This window comes from Globicephala melas, chromosome 3 (genome assembly GCF_963455315.2).
Source record: "Globicephala melas chromosome 3, mGloMel1.2, whole genome shotgun sequence".
NCBI classification, from domain to species: Eukaryota; Metazoa; Chordata; class Mammalia; order Artiodactyla; family Delphinidae; genus Globicephala; species Globicephala melas.
The window spans coordinates 166,752,438-166,768,331 of NC_083316.1; the positions used below are offsets into that span (position 1 = coordinate 166,752,438).

Below are 15,894 nucleotides of genomic sequence, written 5' to 3' on the forward strand. Positions count from 1 at the left end.
AGAAGATTCTTTGAGGGACCTCCCTGGTGGCACAGCGGTTAAGAATCCACCTGCCAATGCAGGGGACACGGGTTCAAGCCCTGCTCCGGGGAGATCCCACGTGCTGCGGAGCAGCTAAGCCCGTGCGCCACAACTACTGAGCCCGCTCTCCAGAGCCTGCGAGCCACAACTACTGAGCCCGCGCGCCTAGAGCCCGTGCTCCGTAGCAAGAGACGCCACCTCAGTGAGAAGCCTGAGCACCGTCTGCAACGAAGACCCAACGCAGCCAAAAATAAATAAATAAAAACGTTCTTTGAGCAAACATCGCTTTGAAGGCCAAAGTCGTTACAGGCTGCCCGGACAGGAGCAGGGGGAGAGGTGTTTACACAGAAGGAAGTGATTCGATGTCTGCAGCTTGGGTGCTCTGACAGATCTCGCCGGGCCCTGGGTGCTTGGACTCCAGGGTGGCAGGGCCGCCCCGGAGCGATGCCCCGGGGCTCCTCTCCTGTCTTGTCCCTTCCTGTTTCTTTTCTCGGTACCACAGCGATTAGACGTCACTGAGAGTAGGTGAGTTCTGAGCTGGAGTGTCCAGGTGTTTGGGGCCACGTGGCAGTGCACGCATAGGCCAGGGATTTTGGTCGGGGACCACGTTTAATAACTCCTTTAGATCGGCGCTCGCTTTCTCTGGAAAGAATCAGATGGTAGATCTTTTTGAGGGATAAAGTCTTCCAGGCACACAGCACATCAACGACAGGCACAGCCAATAAAACTTTATTAATGGATGCTGCAGTGTGAATTTCAGGTACATTCCATGTGTCGTGAAATACAATTCTTTTGACTTTTTTTGCCAACCATTCAAAACTGTAAAAACCATTCCTGGCTGGCAGGCTGGATCTGGTCTGGCTTGGGCTGCGGTTTGCCAACCCCTGCTTTGGATGAAAGAGGCAAAGGTGCCCTGAACTTGAATCTCGTTTTTAGGCGCCTAAAACTGCTGGCTAAGGATGGGAAGGATGGGAAAGGCCGCGGGGTGGTCTGGGAGGCTGGCAGGCCCCTCGCAGGCCAGCTCGGGGCTGGAGGGGAGCCTGGCGTCCCGGAGGTGCCAGCCCGTGTCTGCCGCCTCAGCTCCATGGTGATCCGCGACCTCACGCTGCGCAGCGCCGCCAGCTTTGGCTCCTTCCACCTCATCCGGCTGCTCTACGACGAGTACATGTTCTACCTGGTGGAGCACCGCGTCGCCGAGGCCACTGGGGAGACGCCCATTGCCGTGATGGGAGAGGTGAGCGCCCCCGGGATGAGAGGGCCGGCCTCGGGGCCCGAGAGAACACACTCGTGGGGGCGGGCGGCGGGTGGGAAAAAGCTCACCTGCCCCAGCAGGACGGACCCTGGCTCCTCTGTCCCCTACTCACGTGGCCCGGGCAGGATTTCCACCTCACTGAGGTAAAATGCACAGAAAGTAAAATGTACCTTTTTAACCATCTCAGAGGAAACAATTCAGTGGCATTTAGTACATTCACAGCGTTGTGAAACCACCACCTATCTTGTTCCAGAACATTCCATCACCCCAAAAGAAAACCCCACCCCCTTGGCAGTAAACCCCCCGGCCCCTGGCAACCGTGAACCCACTCTCTGTCTCTGTGGATCGGCCTGTCCTGGACGTTTCCTATCAATGGAATCACACCCTGTGTGTCCTTCTGTGTCTGGCTTCTCGCACTGAGCATCGTGTTCTCGAGGTCCGTCCACGTGGTAGCGAGTGTCGGGGCTTCTGTCCTTCTTCTGGCCAAACACTGTTTGATTGCACGGATATGCACCACCTTGCTGATCCATCGCCTGTTGACAGATGGGCTGTGTCCACCTTTTGGCTGGTGTGAATCGTGCTGCTGTGAGCATTCATGTACACATTTTGTTTGAGCACCTGTTTCCATTCTTTGGGGTACAGACCGAGGAGCAGAATTGCTGGGTCATGACAGGGTTGTTTCAAGGAAGGAATGAGGCGACACTTGTAGAGCTTTTAGTACGTGGTAAGCCCGTGATAAACAGCGGCTTTTCCTTCACTGACCACTCAGAGGCCACAGCCCTCCAGCGACTCCCAGGCAGGGCCCTGGAAAGTGTTAGAGGGGCCACACCCAGACACCCAGCAGCCTCAGGGCCGCTTCTCACGGCAGAAGCCCTCTCACTTACAAAGCGAAAGCCCGATTCCTCTGTGGACGAGGACATTGCTAACCTTCCCCGGCACCTGCTCTGCGGAGGGCCCTCACTCCGGGCTTCTCTCTTTCAGTTCAACGATCTTGCCTCCCTGTCGCTGACACTGCTCGACAAAGGTGGGTGTGTCTGGGCTTTCCCTCCTGTCCTGGGCCTGGTGGCGATCAGCGCGGCCCCTGGGGCGGGGACACTGGGCAGCAGCCCACTGGGGGCTCAGAGCAGAGGCCCTGCCCCTCCTACTGGATTACGTTTACTCCTCTCCCTGGTTCCCTGCACACCAGGCCCCTCAGCGCAGGGCCACGGACAGGACTGGTGCCGGTGCTGGGGCTGGCGGGGTGAGGGCCTCCTGCGGCCACGTCCAGAGGGGGAGCAGGGCAGGTGGGCCAGAGAGCGCCCCCCCCCGGGGCCCCATACCCTGCCCCGTGGAGGTGGGGGGGCCCAACCGCCAAGGGCGATGCTGCCGGGAGCACAGCCCAGGCACGTGGGCATTGGTCGTGGGGAGGAAGGCCTCCAGGTTGACTGGGTCAACCCAGGCCCAGGCTAAGGCAGTGCCCTGCCCTGGCCCCTTCGCGCCCCCTGAAGATGTGCCCCGCGCCCCACCCCGCCTCCACAGATGACCTCAGCGAGGACCGTGGAGGCAGCGACGCCCGCTCGGAGGCCCGAGGCCGGGGCGAGCCCCTGGTGAAGCGGGAGCGCAGCGACCCCAACCACCCGCTGCAGGGCGTCTAGCTGGGCCGCGCTGCCCCGGCTCCAGGTCCCAGAGCTCCGCCGCGGTAGTGCCTCCTTTACTCTGAGTGCCGGGGCCCCTGGGCCAGGGCGCCCTTAAAGGACACGCTCTCCCTCAAGAGGAAAACCGTTGTGACCGCGACCGAAGCTCAGATGGGGCGCCCAGACCCCTTTTCCTTCTTCTGAATGTTCCTTCCCCCACTGCAAACATCCCCCTCCAGAGCTGGAAGGGGCCGTGCTGAGCGAGTCGCTACCTCCACTTTGGGCATCTCCCCCTGCCAGCTCGTTCCGATTTGCACCCTGATTTGAAAAAACTCCAGCGGGTCCTGGGGAGGAAGGGATGTCCCGCAACCGTCGGGCAGCGCCAAGCGGGCCGTGTCCCCGCAGCCCCCCTCAGGCCCTGTGGTGGGAGAGGCCATCTCGGTCCTCGCCCCGTGGCCTCCTGCCCTGCCGGCCGCCAGGCACCCCGTCTCTAGACCCCGAAGGGATCAGAAGCAGCCGCCAGTTGCGTCCCCGGACGGCACGCATCCCACGGCCCCACGTGGCTCAAAGAACACGTCACGGAAGCGGGCCCGCTCGTGGTGGGGGCGGGGCCTTTCCAAATCAAAGCCAGAAGCTTGATGAGCAACCAGAAGGACTGTGAATCTGTCCAGGTTCACAGCCAACGTCAAGTTCAACTGTGAGGTCTGGAATGAGTTTGTTCCAAGGGGGCCGGGAGGTCAGGGTCTCCGCCGCGCCGTCAGAGGGCAGCCATCCTGCCAAGTCTGTGCACGAGCAGCCATGCCTGAGCCCCACTCCACAGAACCTTCCAGAACGTCTGCCTTTGAAGTAGCGATCCCAGAGCACTGGGACCCCGGCAGGTCCCATCTTGAACTGCTCAGGGTCCAAACTCTTCTCTGGGGACAAACGAATCCCAAGGGCTGTCCCAGGCCTGACCTCGAAACTCTCCAGATCTGTGTCCCTCGTAACGTGTTGCACCAGTAAGCCCTGTGCCAGAGTTCCGCTCCCGAAGCAGCTGCAAAGAAGAAAGACAAACCTCTGGTCCAAGAAGCATCGACTTCTCAAATGCAATAATTTCTCCTTTTGGAAATATGTTCATACAAATAGTTTTGTGCTGTAATTGTTACTAGAACATTCCTTATGAATGTGTATATCGCAGTATATTCAGTCCCCCATGTTGTTTTCTCATTCATGCAGAAGGTACTAATGTAAACTCACGAGGCCTTTAAACACCCTACTTCTCGACAAGCAGGAGCGCTGTGCGTCCCTGGCGCCCGCAGGTGCCCGGGGAGAGCAGCAGGGAAGGACGAGAAATCTCATTTTAAGAAACCAAAAGCCTGTCATGATCACAACGTGCGTGTGGTCTTAAAGTTGCAGACTCAGATGAACTCAGACAGAAGGAATGTCTTTAAAGCTGCATCTCCTTTCCTGGGAGACGTTCAAGCTCACGGCTCCTGGATTGTGACGCCTGCCTTTTCTTCCACGTTTCTGCCTTACGCTCTGTCTAGTCCTTTGCCGGATTCCGCGAGGAGGAATATAAATGACGGTAAAGACACCAGCCTTCCGAGCCCGTTCTCGTTTCCCGTTGCAATAAACACACTGAACGTGCCCGTTGTGGGTCGCAGTCCACGCTCCAGCCTTTGCCCCGCCGCCCACTCCAGTGGCCTTGGAGGACGAAGCCCTCCCTCCCGCACTCCCCTGGCCCTGGCACAGCCAGCCTGGCCAGACCTGGGCCACACGAGCCCAGGAAGGGAGGGCAGCAGTGCTCTCCTCCGGCTCTCTGGGGAATGTTCCAGAAGGAGCATTTAGCAAGGCCAGAGAGGGCAAGAAAACAACTCTCAGCCCAGGATGGGCGAGACTGTAAACAGACTAAACTGGTTCAGAGACGCAGAATAAACCCACGCTCCGGCCGCTGACACAGCACACTGGTTGTTTACGGGGTTAATCTGGTAAAGCGGTGGGGCCCGAACTTCAGAACCCCCTAAGAATCAGGGCGTGAGCTTCTTCCGAAATCGCCAGTTCCTGGGCGCCATCCCCAGAGAGCCTGGCTCGTGGGCTGAAGGTGCGGGCCGGGCATCCGTACTGTTGTGACCACCCACTCTGGGGGCCCGTGACACAGGGCATTATAGGACTTTGAAGAAACCCTGCAGAGGAGAGCGATGCGCTCAGGAAGGGCCCACAGGGGGGAGGATGTTCCAGAAACGTGGACGCAGTTCCCCGTTAGTCGCCCATAAGAGCTGCTTCTCAGGGGCCAGGCTGGTGCCCTGTGTGCCGCCGGAGATGCTCAGCCTTGGCCCCAGACCGGGCCCCTCTGTCCCGGGTGGAGGCCCTGGGGACCCCAGGTGACACTAAAATCATCCATCGCTATCCCAGGCTGGGAACTCCAGGGCCTGCGCTTGGCTTAAGGCTCTGCTGCCACCATCCTGAAATTCTTAAGAGTTTTCCACCAAAGGGCCCCTGCTTTAATTTTGCACTGGGCCCCACCAATACTGTGGCCAATCCTGGGGAGGAGCTCTCAGGACCCAAGCATGCAGCCTCCCCTCAGCCGGGTGGCCAGGCCCTGACTCCAGGCCGACTCCTCTGCCAGGCTCTCAGAACCCAGCGGAACCCAGACTCGTCCCTACCCTCCCGTGGTTCACGATTTCAGCCCGAGGCCCCCTGAGCAGCACCAGCTCTTGCGGGGAGCAGGAGCCGCCCCTGAATCTTCCCCCTTGGAGATCCCGGCCCGGGGCCAGGCGGCAGGGTCCCTGGGAGGGGAGAGCACCTTAGGGCCTGGGTGGCTGGCGAGGCTCTTGAGCACAGGAGATGCCCACGTGATTCCTGCCCCAGGAGCTGGAGAGGAGACGAGGAGGGGAGGCTGCCGAAGGCCCGTGGGTCCCTAGCCCATTGGGTAGGGCTCCGGGGCACAGGCACAGCAAAAGGGGGACCCAGTCCTACCAAGAGCCTCCAGGAGGTCCTGACCGATCACAGTGGCTTCTTGTCATTGTGGTCCATTCTTCTCTTCTTTTTGACAGTCTTCCAAGGTAGGTGTTAACCCCGCCCACCATTGTGCACATGGGGAAAATGAGGCTGCTGGCTGGAATGCAAGCAGGATGGCTGGAGCCCCGGCAGCCATCTTGGACCTCAAGGTGAACATCATAAAATAAGGATGGCAAAGCAATGAGACAGAAGGTACCTGGGTTCCTGGTGATCATTATAACCCTAATGGCCCTGAGTCAGAGTGCAATAAGCCACAGTTTGGGAGGGTTGCAGGGGGACCCATAGACGTTCTAGCCTCCAAGAACTCTCTGGTAGCAAGAACTCTGAAGTGAGATGCGAGGCGTGCATGCGCGTGCATGCGTGCGTGCGCGCGCGCACACACACACACACACACACACACATACACATCAGCTGCAGGAATGCTAAGTAAGAAGGGAGAGATTCTCCCTGGCTGGGAGTGTCACCCCCACCCCAGTTTTCCTCCCACTTCTCTGGCTGCCCCCCCACCCCCTGCACCTGGGTCCTGCTCCTTCCACACCCTCCATGACCTCGTCCACGTGCTGCTGACTTGCTCCACAGCTGCCTGCCCACCGTGGCTCAGAGGTTCGTGGATGCCTCGCCCTCCAAAGGGCAAGACAGGAGCTCAGCATCTGACGATCCAGACCTCTTGCCTGTATCCCCATCCCACTGCCCGAGCCAGAAACCCAGGGCCACCTGCATGCCCTCCGTCCCTCCTACCTCCTCCAGACTGCCCCTAACATGGCCACTGGTTCCTTCCTCCTGGCCACTCCCTGAGACCTCCCTGCCTGGAGATGCAGCAGGGCAGCCGGGCTTGGACAATAGCTGTGCCCTCAGGTAAATTACTTAGATCAGTTTCCCCATCTGGGAAAAAAGGGTAATAAAAACACCTACCTCACAGTGTTGTTGTGAGATTTAAATAAGTTGATTTGTAGAAAGTACTGGAGTAAGCATTCAACAATTGTTTCTCAACCTTGGCACCTTTGGCATTTGGGGTTGGCTAAGTCTCTGGGTTAGAGGAGGGACCTTTCTGGACACTGGGGGGGCGTTGAGCAGCACCCCTGGCCCACTAGCACCCCACCCCCACTAGCACCCCACCCCCAGTGGCGAAGACCATAAATATCTCCAGATACTGATTGCCAAGTGTCCCCTGCCCCCAGGTGAGAACCACCGGGTAATCGCATTCTCATTATTATCAGTTCTCTGCATCTTTCACACCTTGGCAACCATGTCACTTGTCTTTTCCTCCCGTGACCCACTTGCTGCTCTGATTTTTTTTTTTTTTTAAGATAGCATGATCCTTTTTAAAAAATATTTACTTATTTGGCGGCACCAGGGCTCAGTTACGGCATGCGGGATCTTTAGTTGCAGTGTGCAGGACCGAACCCAGGTCCCCTGCATTGAGAGTGCGGAGTCTTAACCACTGGACCACCAGGGAAGTCCCTGCTCTGACTTTCTGCTCCTGGAACTCACCCCAGTGTCTCATTTCAGGCTCTTTCACCTTCATTGCTCTTCCCACCTAAACTCCACTCCACACACACACCCCTTCCTCTTTAGCATTCATCTTAACTGACACCTCCTCCAGGAAGCCTTCCTGGAAGATCCCCAGCTAGATTAGGATGGATCCCTTCTACCCCGTATTTCCTGCACTACTTTATTATGATTGTTGGCAAATCTCTTTCCCATGAGCTCTGAGGGTGAGTAGCTCTGATCTGGCTTGCTCAATACTGTATTTCCCACATCTTGCACAGATAAAATCAAATTCATTCAGGAGGCCACCACCACCATTTTTTGATATAATCGAAGCTGGGCTATAGAAAGACTTATTCTGGTGCGTGGATCACACACGAAGAAAATGGAAGCAAGGGGGTCACTAGGTACTTGTGAAGATGGTACAGGCCGGGTGGGGGGTCAGAGTGTCGCAGCGCAGATGAAGGCGGGGGAGCAGAGGCAAGAGGGCTGCTAGAGCAGCAGGCCAAGCGGCTATGAAATCAAGTCGGTGGATTTGACCCGTTTTTCTTTGTAATGGACCAGGAGAGAAATAGAAAAGATCAGGAGTGTCAGTGTAATTAGCAAAGACAACTATGGCTTTGTAACATCTCAGTATATGTTATACGATGTGTGTGGACATACACATACGGGATTGGGCTGCATGTAAAGTGTACTGAACATACGTACGTATTGAAAGCCACAGTCCTAGAGACTAGTCCTCACCTACGCTGAGGTCATGGACCCCTTTGAGGATCCTCTGTGATGGACGCCTGTGGGGTCTTGCTACCGAGCATCTACCTGTTCTACCTTCTTTGGACATAACACTCCGATTCCTTCTGGGCAGTGACCCTTCTTCCCACCGTTTGAAACACCATCTGTAAGTGGGCGCTTGCACACACTGAAGGAGGCTGCTCCTGGCCGAGGGGACGGAGGGGACGGGCTTGACATGTGAGGTGGCCCGGGGTGAGCTGGGAAGGAGACAGGGCTTCCTAGATCTTGGCGAGGCCTGGGGGTTGCATCCCGGGAGTGACGGCCCATGACCTCAAAATGGACGTCAAACTCCCCTCTGTCAACTCTCTTCTGTACAGCTGTCCACTGGACCCCTCCACCTAAAGGCTCTCGCTCAATGAATAACTGACCAGAGCATAAAGTGGCTAGAGTCGGGGAAAGCAGGAGGGGGCAGGGATTAATAACGTACCCTGCCATGCTGGACGCATCTGACCCCCTCCTCCTCAGAATCTGAATTGTGAGCTGAATATAAGACCGAAAGCAGTTGAAGTTTGAGCATTCTCGGGAGGTGACCCACCGGTTCCCAAGACCCACTGGAGCTGCCCAGTTTCTTCTCTTCTCTCTCTCATCTTAGGAACATGCTCATCACTTGCCAGCAAACTTTCCACTTGCTTACATTTGACAGAGGTGTTTTGGGGAGTTTGCAAGCAGTCTCCAAACCGATACACCCTCAGTACCCATGAGTCTTGCAGGCAGTTGCAGAAGGGATTCTCAGCACCCCCACCCCCAAAGCCCTCCCAGGATAAAAAGCCCCTGTTTTAGACATGCCTAATGCTGGGAGTGTAATCAGAGCAGCCAGCAACTACCTGACCTGTTTCCCAGAAGATGACAGGCCTCAGCTGGGGCAGAGCCTTTGCGTTTCTGCAAGTTTATTTACTTAGAAGGAACTAAACTGCTTTTCATCCTAGAGCCCAGTTTTCATTTCATTCCCAATCCTCTGCTGCCCCCCTGTGGTCACTGTGTGACACAGCCTCTTCCTTTTCACCCCGGGGAAACCAGCCAGCTCGGGATTTTGCCTAGAATGGAGGCTGTTTTGTTTACTAAAATTGCAATCATGCATGGAAAGACCACAAGCAATGGAGTGCAAGAGCTAGCTGCCTCTTTTCTCCATCTGCCTCTCCTCCTCTTCCTCAACTATTCCCTATTTATTTGTCTCCCCACAAGATAGTCAATAACTACAAACGGAAAAGTATCAGTGGTAAGCTGGCCGACACCGGTGATCTGAGTTGTAAATGGTACAAATTGACATCAGGTGCCTCCTGATAGGTTCGTCCATGTTATTTACACCAAAAATTCAACACCTGAATTTAATCAGGAGGAAACGGTCAACAGACCCAAAATGAAAGGGTATTCTTCAAAATAGCTGGGCAGCACACCTCACCAGTGTCATGGGGAAGGAAAAATAAGACAGAGGAATTAATCCAGACTAAAGGAAACTGAGGAGTAATGACACCTAAATGCAACAAGGAATCCTGGACTGGATCCTGGAACAGGAACAAAACACTGGCAGTCAGCAGGTGAGACCTGAATAGGTTTTTATGCTAGTGAATCGTACTGCATCAGTGTGAATTTCCTGGTTTTGGTCATCGTGCTGTTTACGTAAGATGTTAACATTTGGAGAAGCTGGGTGAAGGCTGTATGGAATTTCTTGGTGCTGTTTTTGCAACTTCTTTGTAAATTTGAATTTTTTTTCTTTTTCTTTTTTTTTTTTAGGGTTAGGGTAAGTCTGAATTTATTTTAAATTGAAGGTTAAATCTTTTTAATTACAAAGAGTACAATCAGCATTTCCTCCTAGCTCCATACCACATTTAGCTGCTGCAGAATATGGGAGTGAGAGAAGCTAGTGCACCCAGCTCGAGTCAAGGGTTCCCCTCTTGGCCTCAGCGTCAGCTGCGATGGACACCTTGCTGTCAAGAACTTGACCCTGTGGACTGCGGGGCGGGGTGGGGGTGGGGAGGCGCGGAGGTGGTGTTGGGGGGCGCTGCCGAGCAGAGGAGGCCAGGAACTGTAGCTGATTAATATCTGGGTCCTCACCCTCTGCGTGGGGCTGGGCACAGAGCAGATACTTCACAGGGCCAGGTCCCTGCCCACGATGGGAAGATGAGAACAGAATTACAGCTGTGAAAGCCCTTTTTCCTGGGCTTGGCTGTAGAGGAGGAAGTTCCCAGTTCTCAGAGCTCAGCCTGGGCTCGGTGGGTTGGGGGTTCCTCAGACTTCTCTCCTGATGAGCCGAGAAGGAAGCAGGCAGCAGAGAGGTCAGATGGTCAAGGGAAACCATCTGGATCCCTCCATTTCCCACTTCCGACCCTTGTCTTGGGAAAAACCTCAAACTCCTCCGAGAACTCTATGGCCTACAAGGCCCTGCATGGCCCCTCGCTCACTCTGCCCTGGCCACACTGAGCTCCTCGCTGTTCTCCAGCTCAGCAAGCTGGTTCCTGCCTCAGGACCTTTGCACTCACTGTTCTGTCTAGAGTGCTTCTCCTGCAGGTCTTCTACTAGAATGTCATGTAGAACAGTGTGTCAGGCACAGTAGGTGTGGTGGATATATACTGCTGTGTAACAAATATTCCTAAACTTAGTGGCTTGGCTCATAACAGCAACTATCATTTATCTTTCATGGGGGGTGAGAAACAGGAAGGGCCAGGCTGGGCAGGTCTCTCTCAGGGCTTTGCCTTTCAGTGTCTGTTTCAGCTTCCTTATAGAATGGCAGCCTCAGGGCGGGTGGACAGCTTCCATGACGGCTGAAGGCTTTTAGGGCAACTGTTCCAGCAAAGCAGGCAGAAGTTGTATCCTCTGTCCCTGTCATGACCCAGCCTCGTAAGTCACATGCTATCATTTCCACAGACTCTACTGATGGACCAGTAACCAGCCACTCCCATTCAAGGGAAACAGAGCCCTCACCTCTTTTTTTTTAATTGAAGTATAGTTGATAAACAATGTTGTTAATTTCTGCCGTACAGCAAAGTGATTCAGTTATATACATATATATATACATACATTCATTTTCATATTCTTTTCCATTGTGGTTTATCACAGGATACTAAATATAGTTCCCAGTAGGACCTTGTTGTTTATCCATCCTATACTTAATAGTTTGCATCTGCTAATCCCAAACTCCCAATCCATCCCTCCCCCGCCTCCCCTCCCCTTTGGCAACCAGAAGTCTGTTCTCTTATGTCTGTGAGTCTGTTTCGGCTTCGTAGATAAGTTCATTTGTGTCATGTTTTAGATTCCACATATAAGTGATATCAGGTGGCATTTGAGACCTCACCTCTTGATGGGAAGAGGGTCAAAGAATTTGGGGCCGTTTTAAAACCACCACAGTAGGTAATCAACAAATATTTGTTTAATAAGTAAATGTTGAGGGCTTCCCTGGTGGCACAGTGGTCAAGAATCCGCCTGCCAATGCGGGGGACACGGGTTCAATCCCTGGTCTGGGAAGATTCCACTAAGCCCGCACACCGCAACTACTGAAGCCCGCGCACTCTAGGGCCCGCGTGCCGCAACTACTGAGCCCATGCGCTGCAACAAGAGAAGCCACCACAATGAGAAGCCCGCACACAGCAACGAAGACCCAGCGCAGCCAAACAAAAACAAAAACAAAAACGTTGACTAAATTAACGTGTAAGAGGAGACCAGATAAAGAAAGCAAAGGAACTAAGGGCCACGATGTTGGCAGCCTCGGCACTGGGAGAAGAATTGTGAAACCAAGGGAAATTGAGTCGCCTCGTCAGGCTGATGGGTTTAGCATCTCTCCACGTCCCTTAAAAAACCACAACTGGATTATATTTAGCAAGCGGTGACATGTTGCTGGGAGTTTCCCAAAGTGTGGGATGGATGTGGTATATGAAATGACTTTCGGAGACATGCAGACAGGGCATTAAATGACAAGGAATCTCGTGGATTAGAGTTACCCCATTTTCAATTCTCTCACTCCTCATCGCGTTTTCAGTTGAGTGATAATGTGCCTTTAATATGCCTCCAATACTTTGCTAATCTCTATTTACATGAAAAAAACAAAAAAAAGCAGGCTTGGGGCACAGCACCTTGGCAGGCAATAGTTATCTACCCAGAATTTAAAAACATTGTTTTGTTTTCATGTTTATCTCCTATTCGTGATAAACAGTTATCTCCTATTCGTGGCTTAGTGGTTTTATACTTGAAATGGTGATCTACAGTACCTATTTAATGTAAACTTAAACTAATAACACTTACTCAAGAGAAGTTATAGATAACGAAATGTACTGAATAGAGTGATACCAATAAGCTAGAAATGAGCAAACCTAAGTCTACACGCTGCAGGTGACCAACAGTGACATTCTAGCTATTCCTTAAGAATTTCTAGGACTTCCCTGGTGGCGCAGTGGTTGGGAATCCCCCTGACAATGCAGGGGACACAGGTTCGAGCCCTGGTTGGGGAAGAGCCCACATGCCGCAGAGCGACTAAGCCCGAGCGTCAACAACTACTGAGCCTGTGCTCCAGAGCCCGCGAGCCACAAGTTTAAAAAAAAAAAAAAGAATTTCTAACCAAGCTCTGTGGCCTGTGCCTTCAGCCCGGAGGCAAAATCCAGGACAGCGAAATCAGGTGTCTATTGGGTATCTTGCTAAAATGCAGATTCTGATTCAGGTCTGGGTTGGGGCCTGGGAGTCTGTATTTTCAACAGATTTCCAGGTGATGCTGATGCTGTTTTGGGGGCTGCAGCAAGAAAGCAGCAGGCTCTAGAAGAAGAAAAAATCTAGTGTGCTACTGCACACCTCTGCTCAACTCTGGCTAGTGACATTCACATTGGTAGCTTGAAATCAGCCATCGTTGAAGTATACTTATACCAAGAAAACCAGCACTACCAGCCAGGGTCCAATTGATTATTTTATTGTCTTCAAGACTTAAAGTGATGGGAAAACAGTAAAATTTACAATAAACTATACACACACAGGCACACATATAAACACAGACAGAAACACACGTTCTCCCCCCAGAGAAGCAGCTGTTGTTAAACATTCACCACACCCCATTGGTTGTACAGAAATGTATAGAACAACCATGTAAATACACGTGTCCTAGATTAGAGGTTGGCAAACTTCTATAAAGCCGCAAAGAGTAAATATTTTAAGTTTGTTGGCCCGACAGTCCGTTAAAAGGGCTCAGCTCTGCTTCTGCAGGTCAGAAGCAGCCATAGACATTATGTCAATAACTAAGTATGGCTGTTTTCAAATACATCTACATTTATGGACACTGAAATTTAAATTCCATACAATTTTCACATGTCATGAGCAATTCTTCTTCTTTTGGTTTTCTCCCAATAATTAAAAATGTGGCCCACAGGCTATAGGACCTCCTCCTCCAGATCATACTGGAGCAGGAGTGAAGCTGGGACTCAAACAGGAAAAAAAGGGACACAAAGTCCCAAGCAGAGGGATCAGCCAGTGCAAAGATCCTGAGGCTGGAAGGGGTTTGGTGAGCTCCAAGGACACAGAAAGACCCATATGGCTGAACTGCAACGAGCAAGGGGAAGCATGGCAGCAAAAAACAGGGGGGCTTTGTAAGCCTGAACAAGAAGTTTCGAATTTATTCCAAGTTCAGTAGAAAGCCCTTTGGAAGCACTGAGAAAAGATGTGCCCTTGATCTAATTCACATTTTTGAAAGATTCCTCTGTGTGCTGCTTATTTCATAAGAATGAAAGGAAAGAGAGCATTGAGAGAAAGATGCTATCGGGTTTTCCAGGAGAGAGATGAGAATGGTCTGGCCTGGAGTAGGGAGAGAGAGCCCTGCTGGGGAGAACGGGCGGATCTGGGCTCTATTTAGGAGATGAGGCAGAGCCCGCGGGATGTTGCGTAGCAGGTGAGTCGCGAATGAGCCCAGGGCGTCCAATATTCTCCCCTCAGTCCTGGGGGGTGGGGGGAGGGAGCGGTCATCAGCCCACGTGATCGGTGAAGACACTCGGTGAGGCTCGGTGCCAGGCGCTGTTCAGTACGGGGCCTCAGGGGCCAGTCGTCCTGGAGCTCCCATTCTGATGGCTCTGTGAGGTCAAGTCCCGGATCAACACCTGTGTCCCGCCCCGCCATGAACCTTCCCTTTGGCCAGTGATCCTCAACCTCTGACTTCTACTCCCCCCAACCATCCCCCACCTCTCCACGTGGCCTCAGAAAGTTTGCCTAAAGTACTGGTCCCTTAGAAGGGGAAACTGAGGCCTGGGGTGACACAAGGCGCCCCACGACCCCTTACAGGTCTCCATCCGGGCCTCGGGACTGCGCACGTGGAAAGCCCCGCCCCCCGCCCCGACCCAGGGATCTACCTAGGAGAAGGCGTCGGTCGCGGCGCCCTCCACGGTTCAAGCTCTCACCGAGGGTGCGAGGCCGAAAAACAAGCGGAAAGCAGCAGCATGAAGACCCACTCGGGGCGTGCAGCCGCAGGGAACGCAGATTCCCACATTACTCGCGGCGCGCGCGAGGCCCACTACGCGTGCGCCCTGCCCTGCCCACGCCCCCTCGGTCGGCGGGAAAAGGAGGCGGGGGTGGTTAATGCGCAGGCGCGTGCTCCGAGCTCGGCCCGGCTCGGACCCGGATCCCGAGAGCTTCACCGCGCTGCGCTCCGCGCGCAGCCGCTAACTGCCCTCTTTGCTCGGAGTCGACTTGGCAACTGCGCACGCGCGGGAGTTTCTGGCAGAAGGCAGACGAGCCCGGGCCGGCGCGGGGCCTTGTGGGAGGGCTTAAGGAAGTAAAATGGCGGACCTGGCGAACGAAGGTAGGGGAGGCGCCGTTGGGGGCTAGCCGGCGGCTAGGGAACGGGCGGCGGGAGGCCTGGGGGCCACAGGCCCGAGTGCTGAGCACCCCGGGGTACGGGGGGCCTGTCTGCTCCGGGAGAGCGGCCCAGTGGGTCCCTCAGCCGTCCCCCATTGCGTCCCCTCAGGCCGGGCTCACCGGCCCGGCCCATCACTCCCGGTAGCCCCGGCCCTGCCACCGTCTGGCCAGACGGCTCTGGAGACGGCGGGGGCCGCGGCCCTGAGGCCCTTTCGCCTCGCAGGCCAGGCCGGGGGCCGAAGGGGGCGGGAGCGCGGCCTCAACGCCTCGGCCTCGGATGTAAATGGATCTCCGGGCCTGGTCGCGGGCCCAGCGCGCCACGCTCCCTCCCCGCCCCCTCGTTCTCGGGGACCCCGGCTTTCCCTCTTCCCCTGCCTGGCTGCCGAGCCGGCCCACCCCCCGGTCTGTGGGCTTCTCATCCTCCGCGGGCCTGCCCCACGCCGAGGATGGAGAACGTCTTGTTTGTTTTCACCCCCACCCCCAATTCAGCCCCCCAGTTCCCGCCAGTTCCCTCGGGTCCTTCCTGGCGACCCGAGAGTCGCGCCTCGTCTCCGCTCATTTAGGTCCAGCCGCAGGGTGTGAGCCACTGAAAGCCCTGGCGGCTTTTCGGCCCTTTTTGTTGGTTGCACTTCCAGAGGGAGAGACAGACAGAGACTGTGCGATCCCCTCCTGTGCGGAGCGCTTACATCCTGGCTGAGCGATTTTGACAAGGTTACAGTTCCGAATGGCCCAGGGAAAGCGCCGCATCAGCCGCTGTCTGATGAAATCAGCCGTGGCGTTGAGATCGCTAGTAGCTTCAAGACCTTCTAAGGCCTATTTTTAGCTCCCTCCGTGTCTAGGTGCACGGCTACAGGCAGGCCATCTACCTGCCTGGCCCTGATTTCCCCCCATACCCTGCTCCCTGCTGGCCTGAGG

The 15,894-nt window shown here is 54.7% G+C and overlaps 2 protein-coding genes and 1 long non-coding RNA gene across 16 annotated transcripts in view; 2 read left to right on the top strand and 1 right to left on the bottom strand.

Annotated features, from left to right (window-relative positions):
• Positions 1 to 6,482, top strand: part of RFX2 (regulatory factor X2) — a 100,416-nt gene extending 93,934 nt beyond the window's left edge. For 3 of the 5 annotated variants that reach the window (XM_060297274.2, XM_070045335.1, XM_060297273.2), the window contains 2 exons: positions 1,102 to 1,255; positions 2,255 to 6,482. In XM_060297274.2, the coding sequence (XP_060153257.1) occupies positions 1,102 to 1,255; positions 2,255 to 2,722 (622 nt within the window). In that variant the 3' untranslated portion in view covers positions 2,723 to 6,482. The remainder of the gene's footprint in view (positions 1 to 1,101; positions 1,256 to 2,254) is intronic. The other 2 variants (XM_070045336.1, XM_070045337.1) reach the window with 1 other exon arrangement.
• A 6,548-nt stretch (positions 6,483 to 13,030) lies between these two features.
• LOC115865088 (uncharacterized) lies at positions 13,031 to 14,816 on the bottom strand. Its single transcript, XR_004044258.2, has 2 exons — positions 14,475 to 14,816; positions 13,031 to 14,198 (listed from the first exon to the last, which is right to left on the bottom strand). It is a non-coding gene; the product is annotated as an uncharacterized lncRNA (long non-coding RNA).
• The window catches only part of RANBP3 (RAN binding protein 3), a 57,010-nt gene continuing 55,837 nt past the window's right edge, over positions 14,722 to 15,894 (top strand). For 2 of the 10 annotated variants that reach the window (XM_060297280.2, XM_060297285.2), the window contains exon 1: positions 14,724 to 14,923. In XM_060297280.2, the coding sequence (XP_060153263.1) occupies positions 14,902 to 14,923 (22 nt within the window). In that variant the 5' untranslated portion in view covers positions 14,724 to 14,901. Of the gene's footprint in view, positions 14,924 to 15,894 lie in introns of all 10 variants that reach the window. The other 8 variants (XM_060297286.2, XM_060297281.2, XM_060297282.2 and 5 more) reach the window with 7 other exon arrangements.